Source organism: Dasypus novemcinctus, chromosome 11 (assembly GCF_030445035.2).
Source record: "Dasypus novemcinctus isolate mDasNov1 chromosome 11, mDasNov1.1.hap2, whole genome shotgun sequence".
Classification (NCBI taxonomy): Eukaryota; Metazoa; Chordata; class Mammalia; order Cingulata; family Dasypodidae; genus Dasypus; species Dasypus novemcinctus.
In genome coordinates this window covers 63731592-63748401 of record NC_080683.1, presented here as the reverse complement: position 1 = coordinate 63748401, position 16810 = coordinate 63731592, and the positions used below count along the sequence as shown (strand labels likewise).

Here is a 16810-nt window from a genome sequence, read left to right as displayed (position 1 = left end):
ATCAGTTCATCTTCCTTCCATCGGCAGCATAGAGATGACACATCAGAACCCAAAGAAATAAGGAGTCATATTTTCAGTGGGTCACATCATCTGCATGTTGACTCACTTAGGAGCATGGGAGTGTGGTGGCCTGACCTTATTTCCTTCAAGCCTTAAGAAGCCTAAAGGTCAGTGCCCCTGGCCCTGTGTGTGTCACTACTGACAGGTCATTGCCTCCTCGATGACAATCAGGTGGCAAAGAAGGTGTTACTTCCTGACCTCTCCTAGGCCTTGGGCCCACACGGAACACTCCATTCAGCCCCCAATGTGTGATGTAGTCCCATCTATGCCCAATAGAATATTGCCCAGGACCTCCTAGTTACACGTTTAAGCATAATGAAAAAATACTCTTCAAAATGATCCATCATTTTCATTTCATTGGAAACAGAAGACCTTTGTCCCAGGTTGTCCCTAATATTATATTATGCATGTGGTATCTGTTTATTACATTTAGGTCGTTCCTGACCAGTGAATTTTAGCCTGGATATATATATGTCTGTTTCCCTTAGAGCAGTGGAATGCAGTTCCATTAACATCAGTGAAATGGAACTGGTTCACTCTTTCTCGTCACTTCATTCCACTTTAACTTTATGATCATTACTTTTTTTAATACCATTTTTATGGGTCATTAGTTTTGTGTGTGATTCTCCACCTCTTTTTTTTTTTTTTCCGTTATCAGACGCCTACTTGTTAAGAACAAAAAGTAAGTAACAATGCAGACTCGTGGGCTTGATTTCATAGGCATATGGCTTCACTTTGGTACCCGGATATTTGCTCTCTCAGTACAATGAGTGAGTTTAAGTGGTTTCTAAAAATAGAAAGACCATGCAGGCCACTCAAGATGGAGGCCCTACTAGGATTTAGAGAGCTTCGGTCTATCTTATCACTGGCCAGCAGGTGTGCAGGCACTTGCTTTCTGTTTTGCGTTTCAGAGCTATTACTACTGGCCTGAAGTATACCAGAGGTGGGTTCCTGAAGGGGGCACTGAAGACAGTTCAAAGAAGGTGCCCGTAGTATCAAGGCAATACTTGACCCAGAGCAGAGTTAGACAGGGGCTTTCACTATACTCCAAGTCTCCTGATACAACTTTTTGTAAGGGATCCCCACAGACCTCTGGTCTTCCTCTCCTGAACTTGACTGGATTCTTTTGCCAACTAATCTTGTAGTCTTGTAATGGCCCTTCCATTGTTAACCTACTTACACTGTTACTCATTAATTAACTATTCATTTTTCGTACCTCTTTCCCAAAGCTAAATGGTAAATTTGTTGAGCAGAGGGCTGAGTCTTGTGCTCATCCACCTCTCATGGCACTTAGTGCAAGAAGAATCAGGTTGGACTTGGGCTGAAATCCCCGCTCTCCACTATTACCAGCTCTATGACCTCAGATGCGTTCCTTCACCTCCATACTTCTCAGTTTTCCTCATCTACAAAATAGGCATGATCATGCCTGCCTTACAGGATGTGATGAGAACCAACTAGTCTGGTGCTGGCCAAGAAGAGCTCCTTGGTAAATGTTAACTCTAACTAAACAAAGCTTTGCACACAAAAGTCGAGCAAAATTTTCCAGAACTGAATGTGACAGAGCAGGCATTAAACTAAGGTGGGATAAAGCTAGTTTTGTGCTAGTCATATTTCATTGTGAGGATACCATCTCCTGTAACCTCGGGCTTGAATGATAGTTACAAACCTGTTTTTATGTATGACCAAATGAAGTCATTCAAAATCATTATGTCCCCTGATCCCTAAAGGGTCAATGATCTGAGGAGCATTATTGGTTTGGAATGTGGGGACTTTGCTCATTGGCATCCTCAGTCCAATTCACACATTGAAGCATCAGCTCTTCCCTGGGTGGAGAAGCATTTTGTAGCTCCTTGCAGCCGTTCAGAGGTAGTGAGTCCCAGTATTGCTTCCTCATCTGATGATTCCCCATGAGTTGCCCTGGCTTCTTTAGGTACTTTCTTTAGAAGCAACCACAGGAAGGAGCAGTGGTAGGGCTTAACTGAGTCCCAGAACATCAATGAAAAAGAAATGTGATAAGGACAAGAGTCTGAAAAGAATTGTAGGAAACATATAAAGAGCATTAAGATGAGTTTTTCCAATTTCCCACATAGTGAGCACATTTGCCAACTCTCAGGATATGTATTATCCACTCAGCTACTGGAAAATGGCCTAGAAGCGTAGTGGAAGGTGCTTACTTACGAGGGGTTGCTTCTGCCTTGATTCTGCCATTCCTCTCTTTGTGGCAGAGCAATGTTGCAGTGAAGAATCAGGTCATGTGACAATCTTATCACCTTCTTTGATTTCTCTTATAAATATACTCTACCCCTTTTTAAGGTTCCTATTGGAAAATTAAGTAAAAAGATGTAAGCTAAATCTATTTCCAAATCAGTTTAGACAGATACAAAAGACTAGTCAGATGAGCTCCTTTTTAATTCCAGTACTAGGGACAGATTAATTGATTGGTTTGGTTGGCTGTTGGAAAAATAATTTGAGACAACACCCACCAGACTGTGTTATTACCTTCTGGGCACTTTAGTTATATGTCAGATATATGACATATTCAGGAATATACATGCATTTATCAAGTGTTTACCATGCTAGAGATTTTGGGTTAGATGCAGGATGACAAAAATGAATGAAACAACCCCTGATCTTAAGGAGCTCATGTCTTGTGGTAGACACAATCTAATGTAACAGAAATGATGTGGGGAAGTGGCTCTGGCTTAAGCAGTTGAGCTTCTGTTTACCATATGGAGAACCCTGGTTAAAAAAAGAAAGAAAGAAAGAAAGAAAAAAGGTGTCCCAGACCGGCGTGGTGAGGTGCAGGACCCTGCGTGGCGCAGCGATGCACCGAAAAGGCAATGACGCACCCAGATTTTTTAAAAAGATGATGACACACCCAGATTAAAAAAAAAAAAAATGAGAGGACAAGTATTGGATGTAAGTAGTTGTTCAGTGAAGGGATAAGATGGGGACATATGGATACTATTGGGTGGGACTTTGCAGGCTTGAGGGGGACTAGGTTGGGAGGATGGGTCAGATGGTCCATGGAATTGGGGGGAGGGTTTTGGGGGAGCAGGTAAACATGGGAGAATGTCAGGTACACGGTTGAAACTATAATGTTGAGAAAACTCTTTAGAAAATATAATAAGAAAGAGTTACTTGTTTAAGGTGTTTGATGAGGGACATCTGGCACAGAGTGCACCTGGGGCAGGCTTCTAGGGAGTGTGTGAGTGCTCATCTTGTCATAGTGTGTTATATCAGTGGGTGGAGACACATACAATGAGCGGGAAAGTGTTGTAACCCCATCCTGGGGAGGCCTAATGTTCTCAAATGGAGGAGAGGGTGTCTCTAGAGGCATGGGTGGCTCCCAGTGGGGGAGGACAGACTAGAGTGTCAAGCCCTCAGCATTGTTGTAAGTATCTATGAATCATGTCCTTCAAGCAGTAAAGCTTGGTTGTCACTGTGGGCCCTGAGGGGAGGGGGAGAGAGGAATAGAATAGATGGAAGAGGGGTAACTGGGGGGACAATGGAAATGTTCCACAAGATCCTGCAACAATGCATATAAGCCATGTTAAATTTCACCAAAATTTATAGTCTAAAATTTAAACCATAATGAAACCAAAAATTTAGAAAAGTGTACAGTCTAAAACATAAACCATAATGTAAGCCATAAGGGAACCATGGTTAGTAGCGATGTTTAAATATATGTACATCAGCTGTAGCAAATATAACATCCACATTTAAAAAGATCATTGCCGGGGAAGGGGAAAAGGGTTTGATGTTGGGTATATGGGAGTCCCCTATATTGTATATGTGATTTTACTGTGATCTAAAACTTCCTAGAAGACAAAATTAAAAATTTTTTTAAAAAGCATGTAGACACTGAGGAAGGAATGGAAGAGATTGCCTTGCCACTGTACATGCAGGGCAACACCTATTACTGTGATGAAAGGCAAAATGTCAAAAACAGTTTTATGATATTTTTCATTTTTTAATACCCCAACTTATTTTTTACTTTATTTTAGTTTTTCTAAATTGTTCTGTATTCTATTTCTAATCTTTAAACCTGTCAATACTATTTCATTTCTTACTAATCAAATTTGGCAATATATTAGGCTTCATTTTTTAAGAAGTTTTGGATCACAGAGGGGTTCAACTATGGCAGGGGAGGAGCATTGACATGGGATGTCATTAATGGGGGATGCATGGGTGGGAGGGAGTTCTCCAGGGCATGCATATAGGGTATATAGATATGTTCAGATGTTGGTTGGGTATTGTCATAGTGGATAGAGTTACACATGACAACTGAGGGAGTGCTGATTTCCCATCCTGGGGAGCTCTGTCACATTCCCCAATGGAACAGCAACAATCCCCTAAGTGCAAGGGCAAAGACCAGTGAAGAAGGAATGTCCAATGATGGGCCCTCAATACTGAAGACTATGCTTATGAGCTTTGTGTGCTTGAAATTTCAACTAGGCCTAGAGCTGCCAGGTGCCTAAGAGTTTCCTCCTGAGAGCCTCCATGTTGCTTAAATGTGGCCACTCTCTAAGCCAAACTCAGCATGTAAATGCATTACCTTTCTCCCAGCGTGGGACATGACTCCCGGGGATGAGCCTCCCTGGCCCTGAGGGATTACTACCAATCACCAGCTGGTGATGCAACTAGAAAAAGACCTTGAACAAAAGGGAGAAAATGATAAAGACAAAACAGTTTGTATGACTAAGAGACTTCAAAATGAGTCAGGAGGTCATCAAAGGAGTAGTGCTTATGCACACCTCAGCAGGATCTCATAGGCAACCTAAGTAGATACAGCCCCAAGTAGTGGTGCTCCTGAGGGCTACAGAGACACCCTGATCCTACAGTCATGACAGTTAGCTCCAGAGTTTGGTGCCTTGCCAGTGGTCCCTACTTTGGAATTTCTGCTCCTGAGTGTGATCGAGTGGGACTCAGATGTGATTTCTCTACGCATGCCTCTTCTGTTACTCTTACTGAACCTGTGATTAGTGCTGGGGTTAGTGTATGCTCAGGAGACTTGAATCTCTGGACTGCCCATGTCCCAGCTGGGCCCTGAGCCTCAGCAGAGTTGCAATACCTACCCTCTGGTTCATTGGACTTATCCAGGTCAGCTGATGGGGAGGTGAGAATGGTCAACCACCACACCAGAGAACCGAGAGTATCTACAACTGCAACCAGATGAATTGCATCCATCAGCCATATGGGATCTAAGCTCCCTCTTGATTTAGAGATGGAGTGGACATCGCCATCCCAGGGTCCACAGGATGGAGGAATATATTATGGATTGGAGTGGACTTCCTGGTATAGTCACAACTATAGAACTGTTGTGACTCTAGCAATGGAAGAAATTGTATCATTATGTGGAGATGGTGGCCATGGAAGTTGCTGAGGGCAGGGAGAGGAAGGAAGAAGTGTGATATGGGGCATTTTGGGGAGTTGGAGTTGTCCTGAATGATATCGCAGGGACAAATGCAGGACTTTGTATATCCTGCCATAAGCCACTGGATGGACAGGGGGAGAGTGTGAACTACAATGTAAACTATGGTCCATGCAGAGTGGCAGTGCTCCAGGGTGTATTCACCAAATGCAATGAATGTGCCTTACTGATGAAAGGGGATGTTGATGTGGGAGGGGCAAGAGGTAGGGGAGGTGGGGGGTGATATGGTAACTTCTTATGTTTTTTAATGTAACATTTTGTGTGACCTATTTATCTTTTAAAAAAAAAAAAAGGCCAATAAAAGGAAAAAGATGAGGGGGCAAGCATTGCTCTTATAGTACTATAATGTCATGTTTTAGCTTTTTAAGCAAATATCTTGGGCCTTATAAACTGACAAGAATTTTTTTATTTGGAATTTTATTTAAAGTACTTCAAAAACATTAGCAATTAAAATCCCATTGGGTTGTTTGTTTAAGAAATTTCCCTCACTGGAAAGAATGCAGTGATATAAAATCAAGGCCACCTGGGAAAATCCTGGACGTTTCCTCCTCACTCTTGTTATGGGAGCTGAGAGAATGAGGTCATTTGTTCTCTCTAGGAGGATTGAAGAGGGCTCCCACAGAGGGGTTGATGTCCAAGTTGAGCCTTAAACAATGGATGCAAGTCTTCATAAATGTTCTGGCTCTGTGTGCTCTAGTGAATTTAATACACATAGAAGTCAGCTCCAAAGCTTGCCAGTGCATCTTGCTCAGCCGTCAATCCCCCAGCAGGTATTCTTCATTACTGCTACCATAGCTTCCAGCAAGGACCCCATGATTGCTGGTGTCACTTGATTTGTACAGGCGATTCATAGACATGCTTCCTTACAGGGTTAGCAGTGCTTGCAAGAGCCTAGTAGGTGGATGACTTTGCATCTGGAACAAGGAAGTCAACCCTGAAACACCAGCAAGTTTAATCCATTTCCATCTGAAAAAACAATTGGCTTTAGGCAACAGATTTTTAATTCTCTAAGTCATTCTGTGTGTACGTGTATGTGTGTGTGTGCATGCAAGCTGTGTGTAAATAGCACATTTTCAATCTGTATAAAATGCAGTGGATGAGCAGCTCATGACAGTAGCTTAGCCCCTGAAGATTTTCCAGGAAAGAAGACAGCTGCATGGCAAAGCTGCTGCAAATAATTAGGGAAGGAATTGCCTAAGTCCTGTGCCTTTCAGCAGTTTCAACCATTTAAGCGATACCCAGTTTATTTAGCTCTGCACCCACACACACACATTCTTGCTGGTCCAGGAGTTCATTTCTTTCCCATCTCATTGCTTTTGAGGGTCATCATCTCCAGCATCATGACATGGTGACTGAAAAGTCCCAACTAGAAATCATGATGAATGAGCAAAATAGGAGTTGTATAACATCTCTTTTAAAAGTGGAATTGATAGAAAATTCTTTTTAAACCCTAGGCACTACTACAGTTTATAACAGGGCCTTTTGGCCAGTTCTGTGGTTAACAAGACAACTATAATGCGTTCTTTGGCTCGGGTGAGCTGCAAGCAGTGTCACAGCCCGTGTTCCTCACGTAGAAAGGCTCTCGACAGGATTGATTGGGAGGCAAATTAATAGGCTTCCCATTGTAACCACGCATTTTTGCCAGGATATTTCATTAGCGCAAACACTGAACCCATTGTCATCTTGTTTAGCCACTTGACCCTGGTTATTTTCAATTCTGCTCGCACCCTGATGAAATAGCGCAGTGGCATGTGAAACAGGCACTAATTATTGGCAGCAGAATCATTGCTGACCCAGTACGAGATTAACTGCTCCTTTGCAGTCTTTATTCTGGGACTTTAGCACAGTCTGGTTATCTTGCTTCAGTTGAGGGATTCGGGACAATAGCAGTGCTGATGGTAACGCTGGCAATTTCCCTATTTGTTTTGCAGGTCACAGCCAGGGGCTTCGGGCCACTGTTACAGTTTGCCTACACTGCCAAGCTGTTACTCAGCAGAGAAAACATCCGCGAGGTCATCCGCTGTGCCGAGTTCCTGCGCATGCACAACCTCGAGGACTCCTGCTTCAGCTTCCTGCAGACCCAGCTCCTGAACAGTGAGGATGGCCTGTTTGTGTGCCGGAAGGACTCTGCATGCCAGCACCCGCATGAGGACCGCAAGAACTCCACGGGAGAGGAGGAGGAAGAGGAGGAGGACACGATGGATTCAGAAACAGCGAAGATGGCTTGTTCCAGGGACCAGATGCTTCCAGACCCCATCAGCTTTGAAGCCGCAGCCATCCCGGTGGCAGAGAAGGAAGAAGTCTTGCTGCCCTTGTCCGATGTGCCGACGGACCCTAAGGAGAGCTCAGAAAAGGATGTGTTAACACAGTACCCCAGATACAAGAAGTACCAGCTTGCATGTACCAAGAATGTCTATAATGCATCATCACACAGTACCTCAGGTTTCGCAAGCACATTCAGTGAAGATAACTCTGGCAGCAGCCTCAAGCCAGGGCTTGCCATGGGACAGATTAAAAGTGAGCCACCCAGTGAAGAGAACGAGGAAGAGAGCATCACGCTCTGCCTGTCTGGAGATGAGCCTGACGTCAAGGGCAGAGGGGGTGATGTTGAAATGGACCAGAAACAGCCCAGCCCCGCCCCCACCACCCCTACCGGGGCTGCTTGCCTGGATAGATCCAGAAGTGTGTCCTCTCCCTCCTGCTTAAGGTCTCTGTTCAGTATAACAAAAAGTGTGGAGCTGTCTGGCTTGCCCAGTACATCTCAGCAGCACTTTGCTCGGAGTTCAGCATGCCCTTTTGACAAGGGGATCACTCAGGGTGACCTTAAAACTGACTATACCCCTTTCACAGGGAATTACGGACAGCCCCATGTCGGCCAGAAGGACACATCCAACTTCACAATGGGGTTGCCCCTCAAGGGGCCTGGGTTGGAGGCTCTCTGTAAACAGGAAGGAGAGCTGGACCGGAGAAGTGTGATCTTCTCCTCGAGCACTTGTGACCAGGTGAGCACTTCGGTGCATTCGTATTCGGGGGTGAGCAGTTTGGACAAAGACCTCTCTGAGCCGGTGCCAAAGGGTCTGTGGGTGGGAGCTGGCCAGTCCCTCCCCAGCTCACAGGCCTACTCCCACAGTGGACTGATGGCTGACCATTTGCCAGGAAGGATGCGGCCCAACACCAGCTGCCCGGTGCCAATCAAAGTCTGCCCTCGCTCGCCCCCCTTGGAGACCAGGACCAGGACTTCCAGCTCATGTTCCTCCTACTCCTACGCAGAGGACGGGAGCGGGGGCTCACCCTGCAGCCTCCCTCTCTGTGAGTTCTCCTCCTCACCCTGTTCCCAGGGAGCCAGATTCCTTGCCACAGAACATCAGGAGCCAGGCCTGATGGGAGACGGAATATACAACCAGGTCCGACCCCAAATTAAATGTGAGCAGTCTTATGGAACCAACTCCAGCGACGAATCTGGATCGTTCTCGGAAGCAGACAGTGAGTCGTGTCCTGTGCAGGACAGGGGCCAGGAGGTAGGGAACCCACATAAATTCAAGCACGTGACCCACTCTCTGAGTCCTTTATCTGGACCCTGTATCCCCACCACTCCCAAATTGTCCTTATTTACCAAGAGGAAAGAGATTGCCTTCTCCATCCATGGAGGCACAGTGCTTCAAGGCAATTCTACTTGTCCTTGAAAGCATTTGGTATTTGATCTAGATTTCAATACTCAACTGGAAGAGAAAAACTGCTTAGTGAAAAAAAAGTAGGGCTACTGTATGAAAGCAGGCTTAGTGCTTTCTCACCACTACCACCACCAACCGTCCTCCTCCTCTTCCTCCTCCTCCTCCTCCTCCTCCTCCTTTTCCTCCTTTTCCTCCTCCTCCTCCTCCCTTTCTCCTTTCTCCTCTATCTGCTGTGGAAGAATGCCATGTCCAACACCATCATCCTGTACTTCACCCTATCAGTGTAGAGGAAAACATTGAACTTCTTTCAAAACTGATCAACTGAAGCTAGACAGAGCAACACAACAGGTGCTTTCCAGCACCCTTTAAGTCTTCCTTGTCAACACGTGACCTGGTGGCTGTCCAAAGCTTGCGTCTGTCCTGGTCCCACAGTCACAGCAGGAACACCCTCATCAGTCACGCGTCACTGAGTAATATATCATTTCCCAGGCTCCCCACAAAGGGCGAAAAGTCATTGTGAGACATAGCAGGATTGAAATGAGTTTTGTCCACACTGAAAGTGAAGTGTCTTACAGATACACTGCCCTAAAGGATCCATCTGTGTCTTACCAAGATCGGGAGGAGAAGTGATGCCAAGTCGCATCGTGGGCAAGACTCCTGTTACTAAGGAGAGGAAAGAATAGAGGCCCCGTATGTTCCCACTTCACCAGTAGCATGAGAATTCCCTATGAAGGTTGTGAGGGAGGCGTGTGTCCTGATCTGACACTTACCACACGTTGGCGCCTGACAGGGAGCCAACGTGAGACATCCACCTGTGTCTCAGACCAGCCTCCGTGAGCGGTCTCTCCTCAGAGCTATTTGTCAAAAAAACACATAAAACCCAGGCATGCTCCTCATTAGGCCAGAGCCCTCAGTACTCTGTCTGTACTTTCTGGATCTTAGCCTCTGGCAAAGCGGACGATGTTAACCCAACGAGACAGCAGAAAGGCCGTACAGGGCAAGCTGGCAGTTCACAGAGCCCCGTGCGAGTTCCTCAGCCTCTGCAAGGTTGATGAGCAGCACCTCAGGTTTGGGGGCTTATTTTGAAGACAGATTCCACAGTTCCCTCTTCTTCACTAGCCCCCCTGGTTCCTGCTCCCCTGTTACTGCCTGACAAAAATGGAAAAAGACAGGAAAATACAGAAAGGATTTAATTTAGCTTTAAAAAGCATAAAGGAAATTTGAATGGGCTTCCCAAGTGAATAGCCTTATTTTGCTAGATTTGGGGTGGAGGTGCCCCAAGGCAAGCACATCTGCATCCCTGATGGCCAGAGGACTGAGGTTTTGTGAGAACTTGCAAAGGCTGTGCTTTCTCTCAGTGACCACAACTTTTGTGAAGATTTATTTCCCTGAAATCTTCCTAAGAGTGTCTGATGCAGAAGCCTAGTCAATGGCTCCAGTTTGTTGGCAAGGACCCTTGTAGTGAAAAGAGGACAAGTGACTCCCAGTCTTGGTTTTCAGTCTCTCCCTAAAGGGGAGCCCTGCCATTAAGCTAACAGGGCTGTGTTTTTATGACATTCACATATGTTCAAGGAACTGTCAGTTTCAGATAAATTTCCTTTTCCCCTTTTGCATTCCAAAGTCACTTGTTGGAACTAAATGCCACCAACACAAGAGCACGTGTGTTCTTCCTGTGTTTGTTATAGCAGTTCTCTACCTTAGAACTGAATATCACAAATCAATTAAAAGAATACATTCCACCTATAAAATAATCATGAACAGAACTAGTCAGCCCTCCAGAAATACTCCTGCTTTTAAAAATATTTTTAATTTACTTTTCAAAAAAAAAAATCTGTTTGCATTTCTAAACAGTGAAGGAAGAGACATGTGCTAAAAGCTCTATACCATTTCAGGAATCACAGTTAGCCTCTCCCAATAGTACCTTTTAGACAGTAAAGCTAACATTGCATCCAAATTGACATTATTATTTTCCTTGAGTATGGAGCTGAGATTTTCCAAGAATTGTCTTGGGGACTCAACTTGACTCCCTGAGAGAAAGCCTCCTCTTTGAATTAATGACTGGCTTTTGGAAGTTAATCTGACACTGGAAGAAATGTCATCCCCAGTAATAACACTGATGGCAAATCTTTCACTACTTAAATTAAATTTGTTTTCCTGAACTAAGCCAGAAGGAGCCAGTGTCTTTTGATGCCTGCTATGTTCTAGCTACTGTCACCTGACTTATTTCATGGAACCAAGATTTCTTCTGTTAGCTAGAGCAGTGACAATTCAATCTTGAAAAGTTAGTTGTTAACATGACCAAATAAAACTAGTTTTTAATTTCCCTCTCGGAGAGACTCTCGCTTATACTAGGCATTAATGAAAGAAGGAAGATATTGATTCTGCCTCAATCTGAGGTGCAATGGCCTTTTCTAAGTGAACCCAGGAAACACTGGAGTCAAAAACCAAAAAAAAGAGCCTCTACCTCCTCCCTCCAAGTCTCATCACTCAGACTTGTGGGGCTCTGCTCCTTCCCAGTCTCTCTTCCTCCATGTCTATGAGGAGCCAAGATGTTAGATCAAAAAAGTGCTAACACGCCTTATACTCTGTAAGATGTCATTTTCCTCCTGTGTTAAATAATAAATAACTCTTCCATTTTATAAGCATTACCGTTCTTTTGACCTGTTACCTACCTTTGCAGAGAGTTTAAACCAGCACAGTGTTTTCCTTTATCAATAATCAACTTTTTTTAAAAAGTAACAAAACTCAGCAAAACCAACTCCTGATATAACCAATTTAACAGGCTTCCTCTGTGTGCCCACAACAGTATACAAACATGTTCACATCTATAGGGATTGGTTTTTTTTTTAAAGGCATAATACTGTATAATTACTCAGCAACTTGCTTTTTTTCCTTCGCTCTCTAGTGGGTGCTTACTTCCAGGTGAATCATAAAGGGCTAATGCATGCTTTTTTAATATCCATGATGTCCATAAATCACAATTTATTCAGCCATCACCTCTCAACTGACATTAACCAGTTTTTCCAGTCTTTTCCTTCTTATAGATATTGCTATAATAAACATTTCGTGAACATATCTTTAATAGTGGTGCATTTATTTTTGTGGGTTAGAATCCCATAAGTGGGTTAAAGGTCGTGTTCATTTATTAAATACTACCCGATTACCTTCTGAAAAGGTTGTAACAGTTCACATATGCTTCAGCAACTTTATGAGTGTCTATTTTCCCCTATTCTTACCAGTATAATTGTTACCAGTCTTTTTAATTTTTCCAATCTGATGGGCAAAATACGATGACTCATTGCTGCTGTGCATTTCCCTGATTACTAATGAGGTTAACGTCTTTTCTTGTGTTCATTCTCCATTTACATTTACATTTTCTGTGTGTTGCCTATTTGTATTTTTCCCCCTTTTTTTTTTTTTGAGTTCCTTTACTTTTAAAGATCAGTTTGTTCAAGCTTTAATCCCTATTATTAGGAATATTAATGCTTCTTCATAAATGTTGCTGACATTTTTTCCTAGCCTAATATTTATGTATGGTATCTTTTGCCATATAGAAAAGTTTATGTAATGAAATGTCAGTCTTTTTCTTTATGACTTCTGGGTTTGCTGTATGACTCAAGAAGTCATCTTGGGCATTTTTTTCTTATTTAAAATGACGAGAAGTTGAACAAGTCATGTTAAGTGGGAAAAGTCACAAAATAGCGTGCAAACAAGGTCCTAGTTTGTTTTGTAAATATACATGTTATAAATAATAAATACACTTACTCAGAATGAGATAAAATGGGAAGGAAAGTTGGGGGAAGAATTATAGGGAAAGTTGAATTTCTATGTTTTCCTATAATATTTGAATTTTATATACATATCTCTAATACAGTTTCTTTTTTATTGAGATAAAATTCACATTCCATAAATTTATGCTGTTAAAGTGAACAAATGAGTGAGTTTTAATATAGTCACAAATCTGTGCAACCATTGCCATTTTCATCACTCTAAAAAGAAATCTTGTACCCATTCTCCTCACCCTCCTTTCATCCCCATGCAACCACTAATCTACTTTCTGTCTCTATAGATTTACCTTTTCTTACATTTCATATAAATGCAGTCTTTAGTTTGTGACCTTATGTGTATGACTTCTTTCAATTAGCATCACATTTTCAGGGTTCATCCATATTGTAACATGTATCAGTATTTCATTCCTTCTTGTGGCCAAATAATATTCCATTCTATGAATATGCCACATTTTGTTTACATTGTGTTCATTGATGGACATTTGGGTTATTTATACTTTTTGGCTATTACAAATGATGTTTTTGTAAATAGTCGTATACAGGTTTTTGTGTGGGCATATGTTTTCAGTTCTCTGAAAACATATACATAGCAGTGAAGTTACATAATCATATGCTAACTCTAATGTTTAACCTTTTAAGGAACTGCCAGACTATTTCCAAAGTGGCTGTACCACTTTACATTCCTGCCAGCAGTATATGATGGTCCCAATTTTCCCACATCCTCACCTGCACTTGTTATTGTCCATCTTTTTTAATATAGCCATCCCAGTAGGTGTGAAATGGTATCTCATTATGGTTTATTGGTTTGTTTTCAAAATTTGAAAAGTAGGGAAAAGTCACAAGCATCTTCCAAGTAGTAAGCATCTCCGTAAGACAGTTTTGTACTCAAACATTTCTGATTAATTGTGGATTTTAGTAAAGACTAAAGATTAATTGTGATTAATTGTGGATTTAGTAAAGACTAGAAAGGCAGTCAATTTACATAGCCAGAAATACTGATCAGTAGGACTTGTTTCATGTTTCTTATCAAAAGGGATAAAAATGTATGTGTGTGTGTATGTGTGTGCACACGCATGTAAGGGAGGGAGAAAAAGAAAGAGATACAGTCCAGAACAAGGACTGAAGTTTTGTAGAATAAAAGAACTGAGTCTGAATCCACCACTTCCCACCCAAATGCTGATGTACAGAAACATGTTGTATGTAAAACATTTAAAATCATTTTTGTGGTTCAGTGAATCAGTCATGCTTTTAGAAGTGTCTGTAATCGGCTTGCTAAATAAAAAGAAGACCTTGCTGGGCAGCAAAGGAGTCAGCCATCCTTCTAATTAAAACAATGTTTTCATGTGTTATAGAAGATCTTTCTTAGCTTCTGGAGCACAAAGCATATGCGGAATGTCTGGAAGAAGAAACCATGAGTCATGGGAAGACAGGACTGATCAACAGAAATAATACTATTAATATGCCTCATATCTATAAGGCAGTTCAAACTTTCCAAAGAACTTTCTCCATCTCTTATCCAGTTTTATGCTTCCCAACCACCCGGTAAGCAAAGGAGGGCCAGTATTATCGCCCTCTGACTCATAGAACCTCAAAGAACTTAAGCCAAGCGAGAATGAATGACTTGCCTGAGATCACACCCCTGATTAACTGCAGTATCATAATAACATCCCAAGCGTCCTACATTTGTTCCAGAAACTGGGCCATGAGAATAGAGTGTAGGACATATCTTAGTCTCAGGCAGGAGACTTTGTCACTGGCATCTGCCTAACCCTGAGCTGGCTGTCCCATCCAGCTGTTCCAGTCGCAGCTGCAGTCCAGCAGGCATCACGATCTCTCCTAGGTTGCCTGAGGGTCCCAGGAGAGCACAGATGTTAAGGGCTCTGAAGAGATGGCCACCTGCTCACACCATCAGTGCTTACGGCATGATGTTAGTGTGATGCTACCCTTTTCTCTCCTGTACTTTGTATTCAACATCTGGTAGTGAAATCAAAAAAGGAGATGGGAAAAAATATATTCAAAAACCATTCTTCCGGAAATGGACTTAGCCCAATGAATAGGGCGTCCGCCTACCAAATGGGAGGTCCGCAGTTCAAACCCCCGGCCTCCTTGACCCATGTGGAGCTGGCCCATGCACAGCACTGATGCGTACAAGGAGTACCGTGCCACGCAGGGGTGTCCCCAGTGTAGGGGAGCCCCAGTGCAAGGAGTGTACCCCGTAAGGAGAGCCACCCAGTGTGAAAGAAAGTGCAGCCTGCCCAAGAATGGTGCTGCACACACGGAGAACTGACACAGCAAGATGACACAACAAAAAGAAACACAGATTCCTGGTGCCGCTGATAAGAATAGAAGTGGTCACAGAAGAACACACAGCACGAATGGACAGAGAGCAGACAACTGGGGGCAGGGGAGAGAAATAAATAAAAAATAAATCTTAAAAAAAAACAAAAAACAGTCTTCCACTGGGATTCCTGGAAGAAGCAAATGCTTGTTTTCAACTTCTGCTGCAAAACCTTCCACTCCACCCTGCTTCCCCAGTAACCCCTACCCTGAAAGCCAGACACAACAGGCAAGTGAAATGTGTGTTAAGAGGCCAGACAGAAATAGTACCGTCCGATTACAACTCTGTAACAACATACACAAAGAGTTTGTTTGGGGTGGGAGGTTTTTTTTTTTCCTTCTTTGTGTCTCATATTTGAATTTTCCAAAGAAGTTATATTTTTTATGTAATTTTTTTTTAACTGAGAAGGAGCATGATGGTTTTGGCTACAGAAAGGGGATAGTTGTTGGTATGGGGAGAGAAGTGAAGCAGCTGATTTCGGCTCGGTGGGAAAGAGAGCTGGCATTTCAGGTTCCAGCCTGTGGCATCCCCTGTCCAGGCCCTCTATCTCACTGGTGTCAACAGCACAGGAGGTATGTTTAGGCTTCATTCACTGTCCAGGTGCCACGGCTTCCTCCCACCCATTGCCACTCCTGCAGGGATCATCCATTTCTCCATCCATTTCACTGGCAGCTAAAGAGCTGGAGCCCCCAGAAGGTTTACCCCTTCTCTGGCTGTTCTTTAGCAGGCCAGTGCAGGTACAGTGCTAAAAATTATCCTCTGGTCCTTCCCTACCTGTCGGGCTCTGGGGGGGAAGAGAGGAGTAACCAGCACTTGGCTGGGGCTGGGTAAAGTCAGTAGCATATTGTGCAAACAGTGGCACCAGCCCATGATGCCCTTAGGGCCCTTGGCTCGCTGAGTCACTGGCCGCCCTTGACTCTCCATGCCTCTACTGGAAACCAAAGAGGCAGGGCGACAGCATCTATGCAGCAGCCCCACAGCCAATGGGTCCTTCTGCTTATAGGCAGTTTGCTTAACTGGAGCTGCAGAATATAACTGGAACCATTCAGACTGGTGATGGTGACAGGGGACTCATCATCTTGTCAAGTTGGGTGTTCAGCATGATTTATGAGGGTCCAGCAAATGGAAACCAAGCCTGTGCTGAGAAGTAAAATGGTGGAAGAAGATGTGTGTGGGGAGGTAGAAAAATAAGGTGTTGAGCCTGTTGAGTTGTAGTAACTCACCAGAAGAAATGGAAGAGGACTTCAGCCTTCCCAATGTGTGCCTTAGTTTGCCAGGGCTGCTGTCACAAATACCACAGACTGATTGGCCTAAATAACAGGAATTTCTTGTCTCACTGTTTTGGAGGTTAGAAGCCTGAAATCAAGGTATCAGCAAAGCCAGGTGTTCTCTGAAGTCTGTGGCGTTCTGATGGAGGATGCTCGCCCGTGATCCATAACTCAGTCTCTGCCTCTGTCCCATGGCCACCTCTCTCCTCCGCTGTCTCCTCCCACTGTGTCCAAATTTCCTCTGCTTATAG

General features: G+C 43.5%; 1 protein-coding gene across 3 annotated transcripts in view; it reads left to right on the top strand.

Annotated features, from left to right (window-relative positions):
* The window catches only part of BACH2 (BTB domain and CNC homolog 2), a 360545-nt gene that overhangs the window by 328780 nt on the left and 14955 nt on the right, over positions 1-16810 (top strand). For all 3 annotated transcript variants that reach the window (XM_023587670.3, XM_071218599.1, XM_023587669.3), the window contains one exon: positions 7426-9012. In XM_023587670.3, coding sequence (XP_023443438.1) covers positions 7426-9012 — 1587 coding nt within the window. The remainder of the gene's footprint in view (positions 1-7425; positions 9013-16810) is intronic.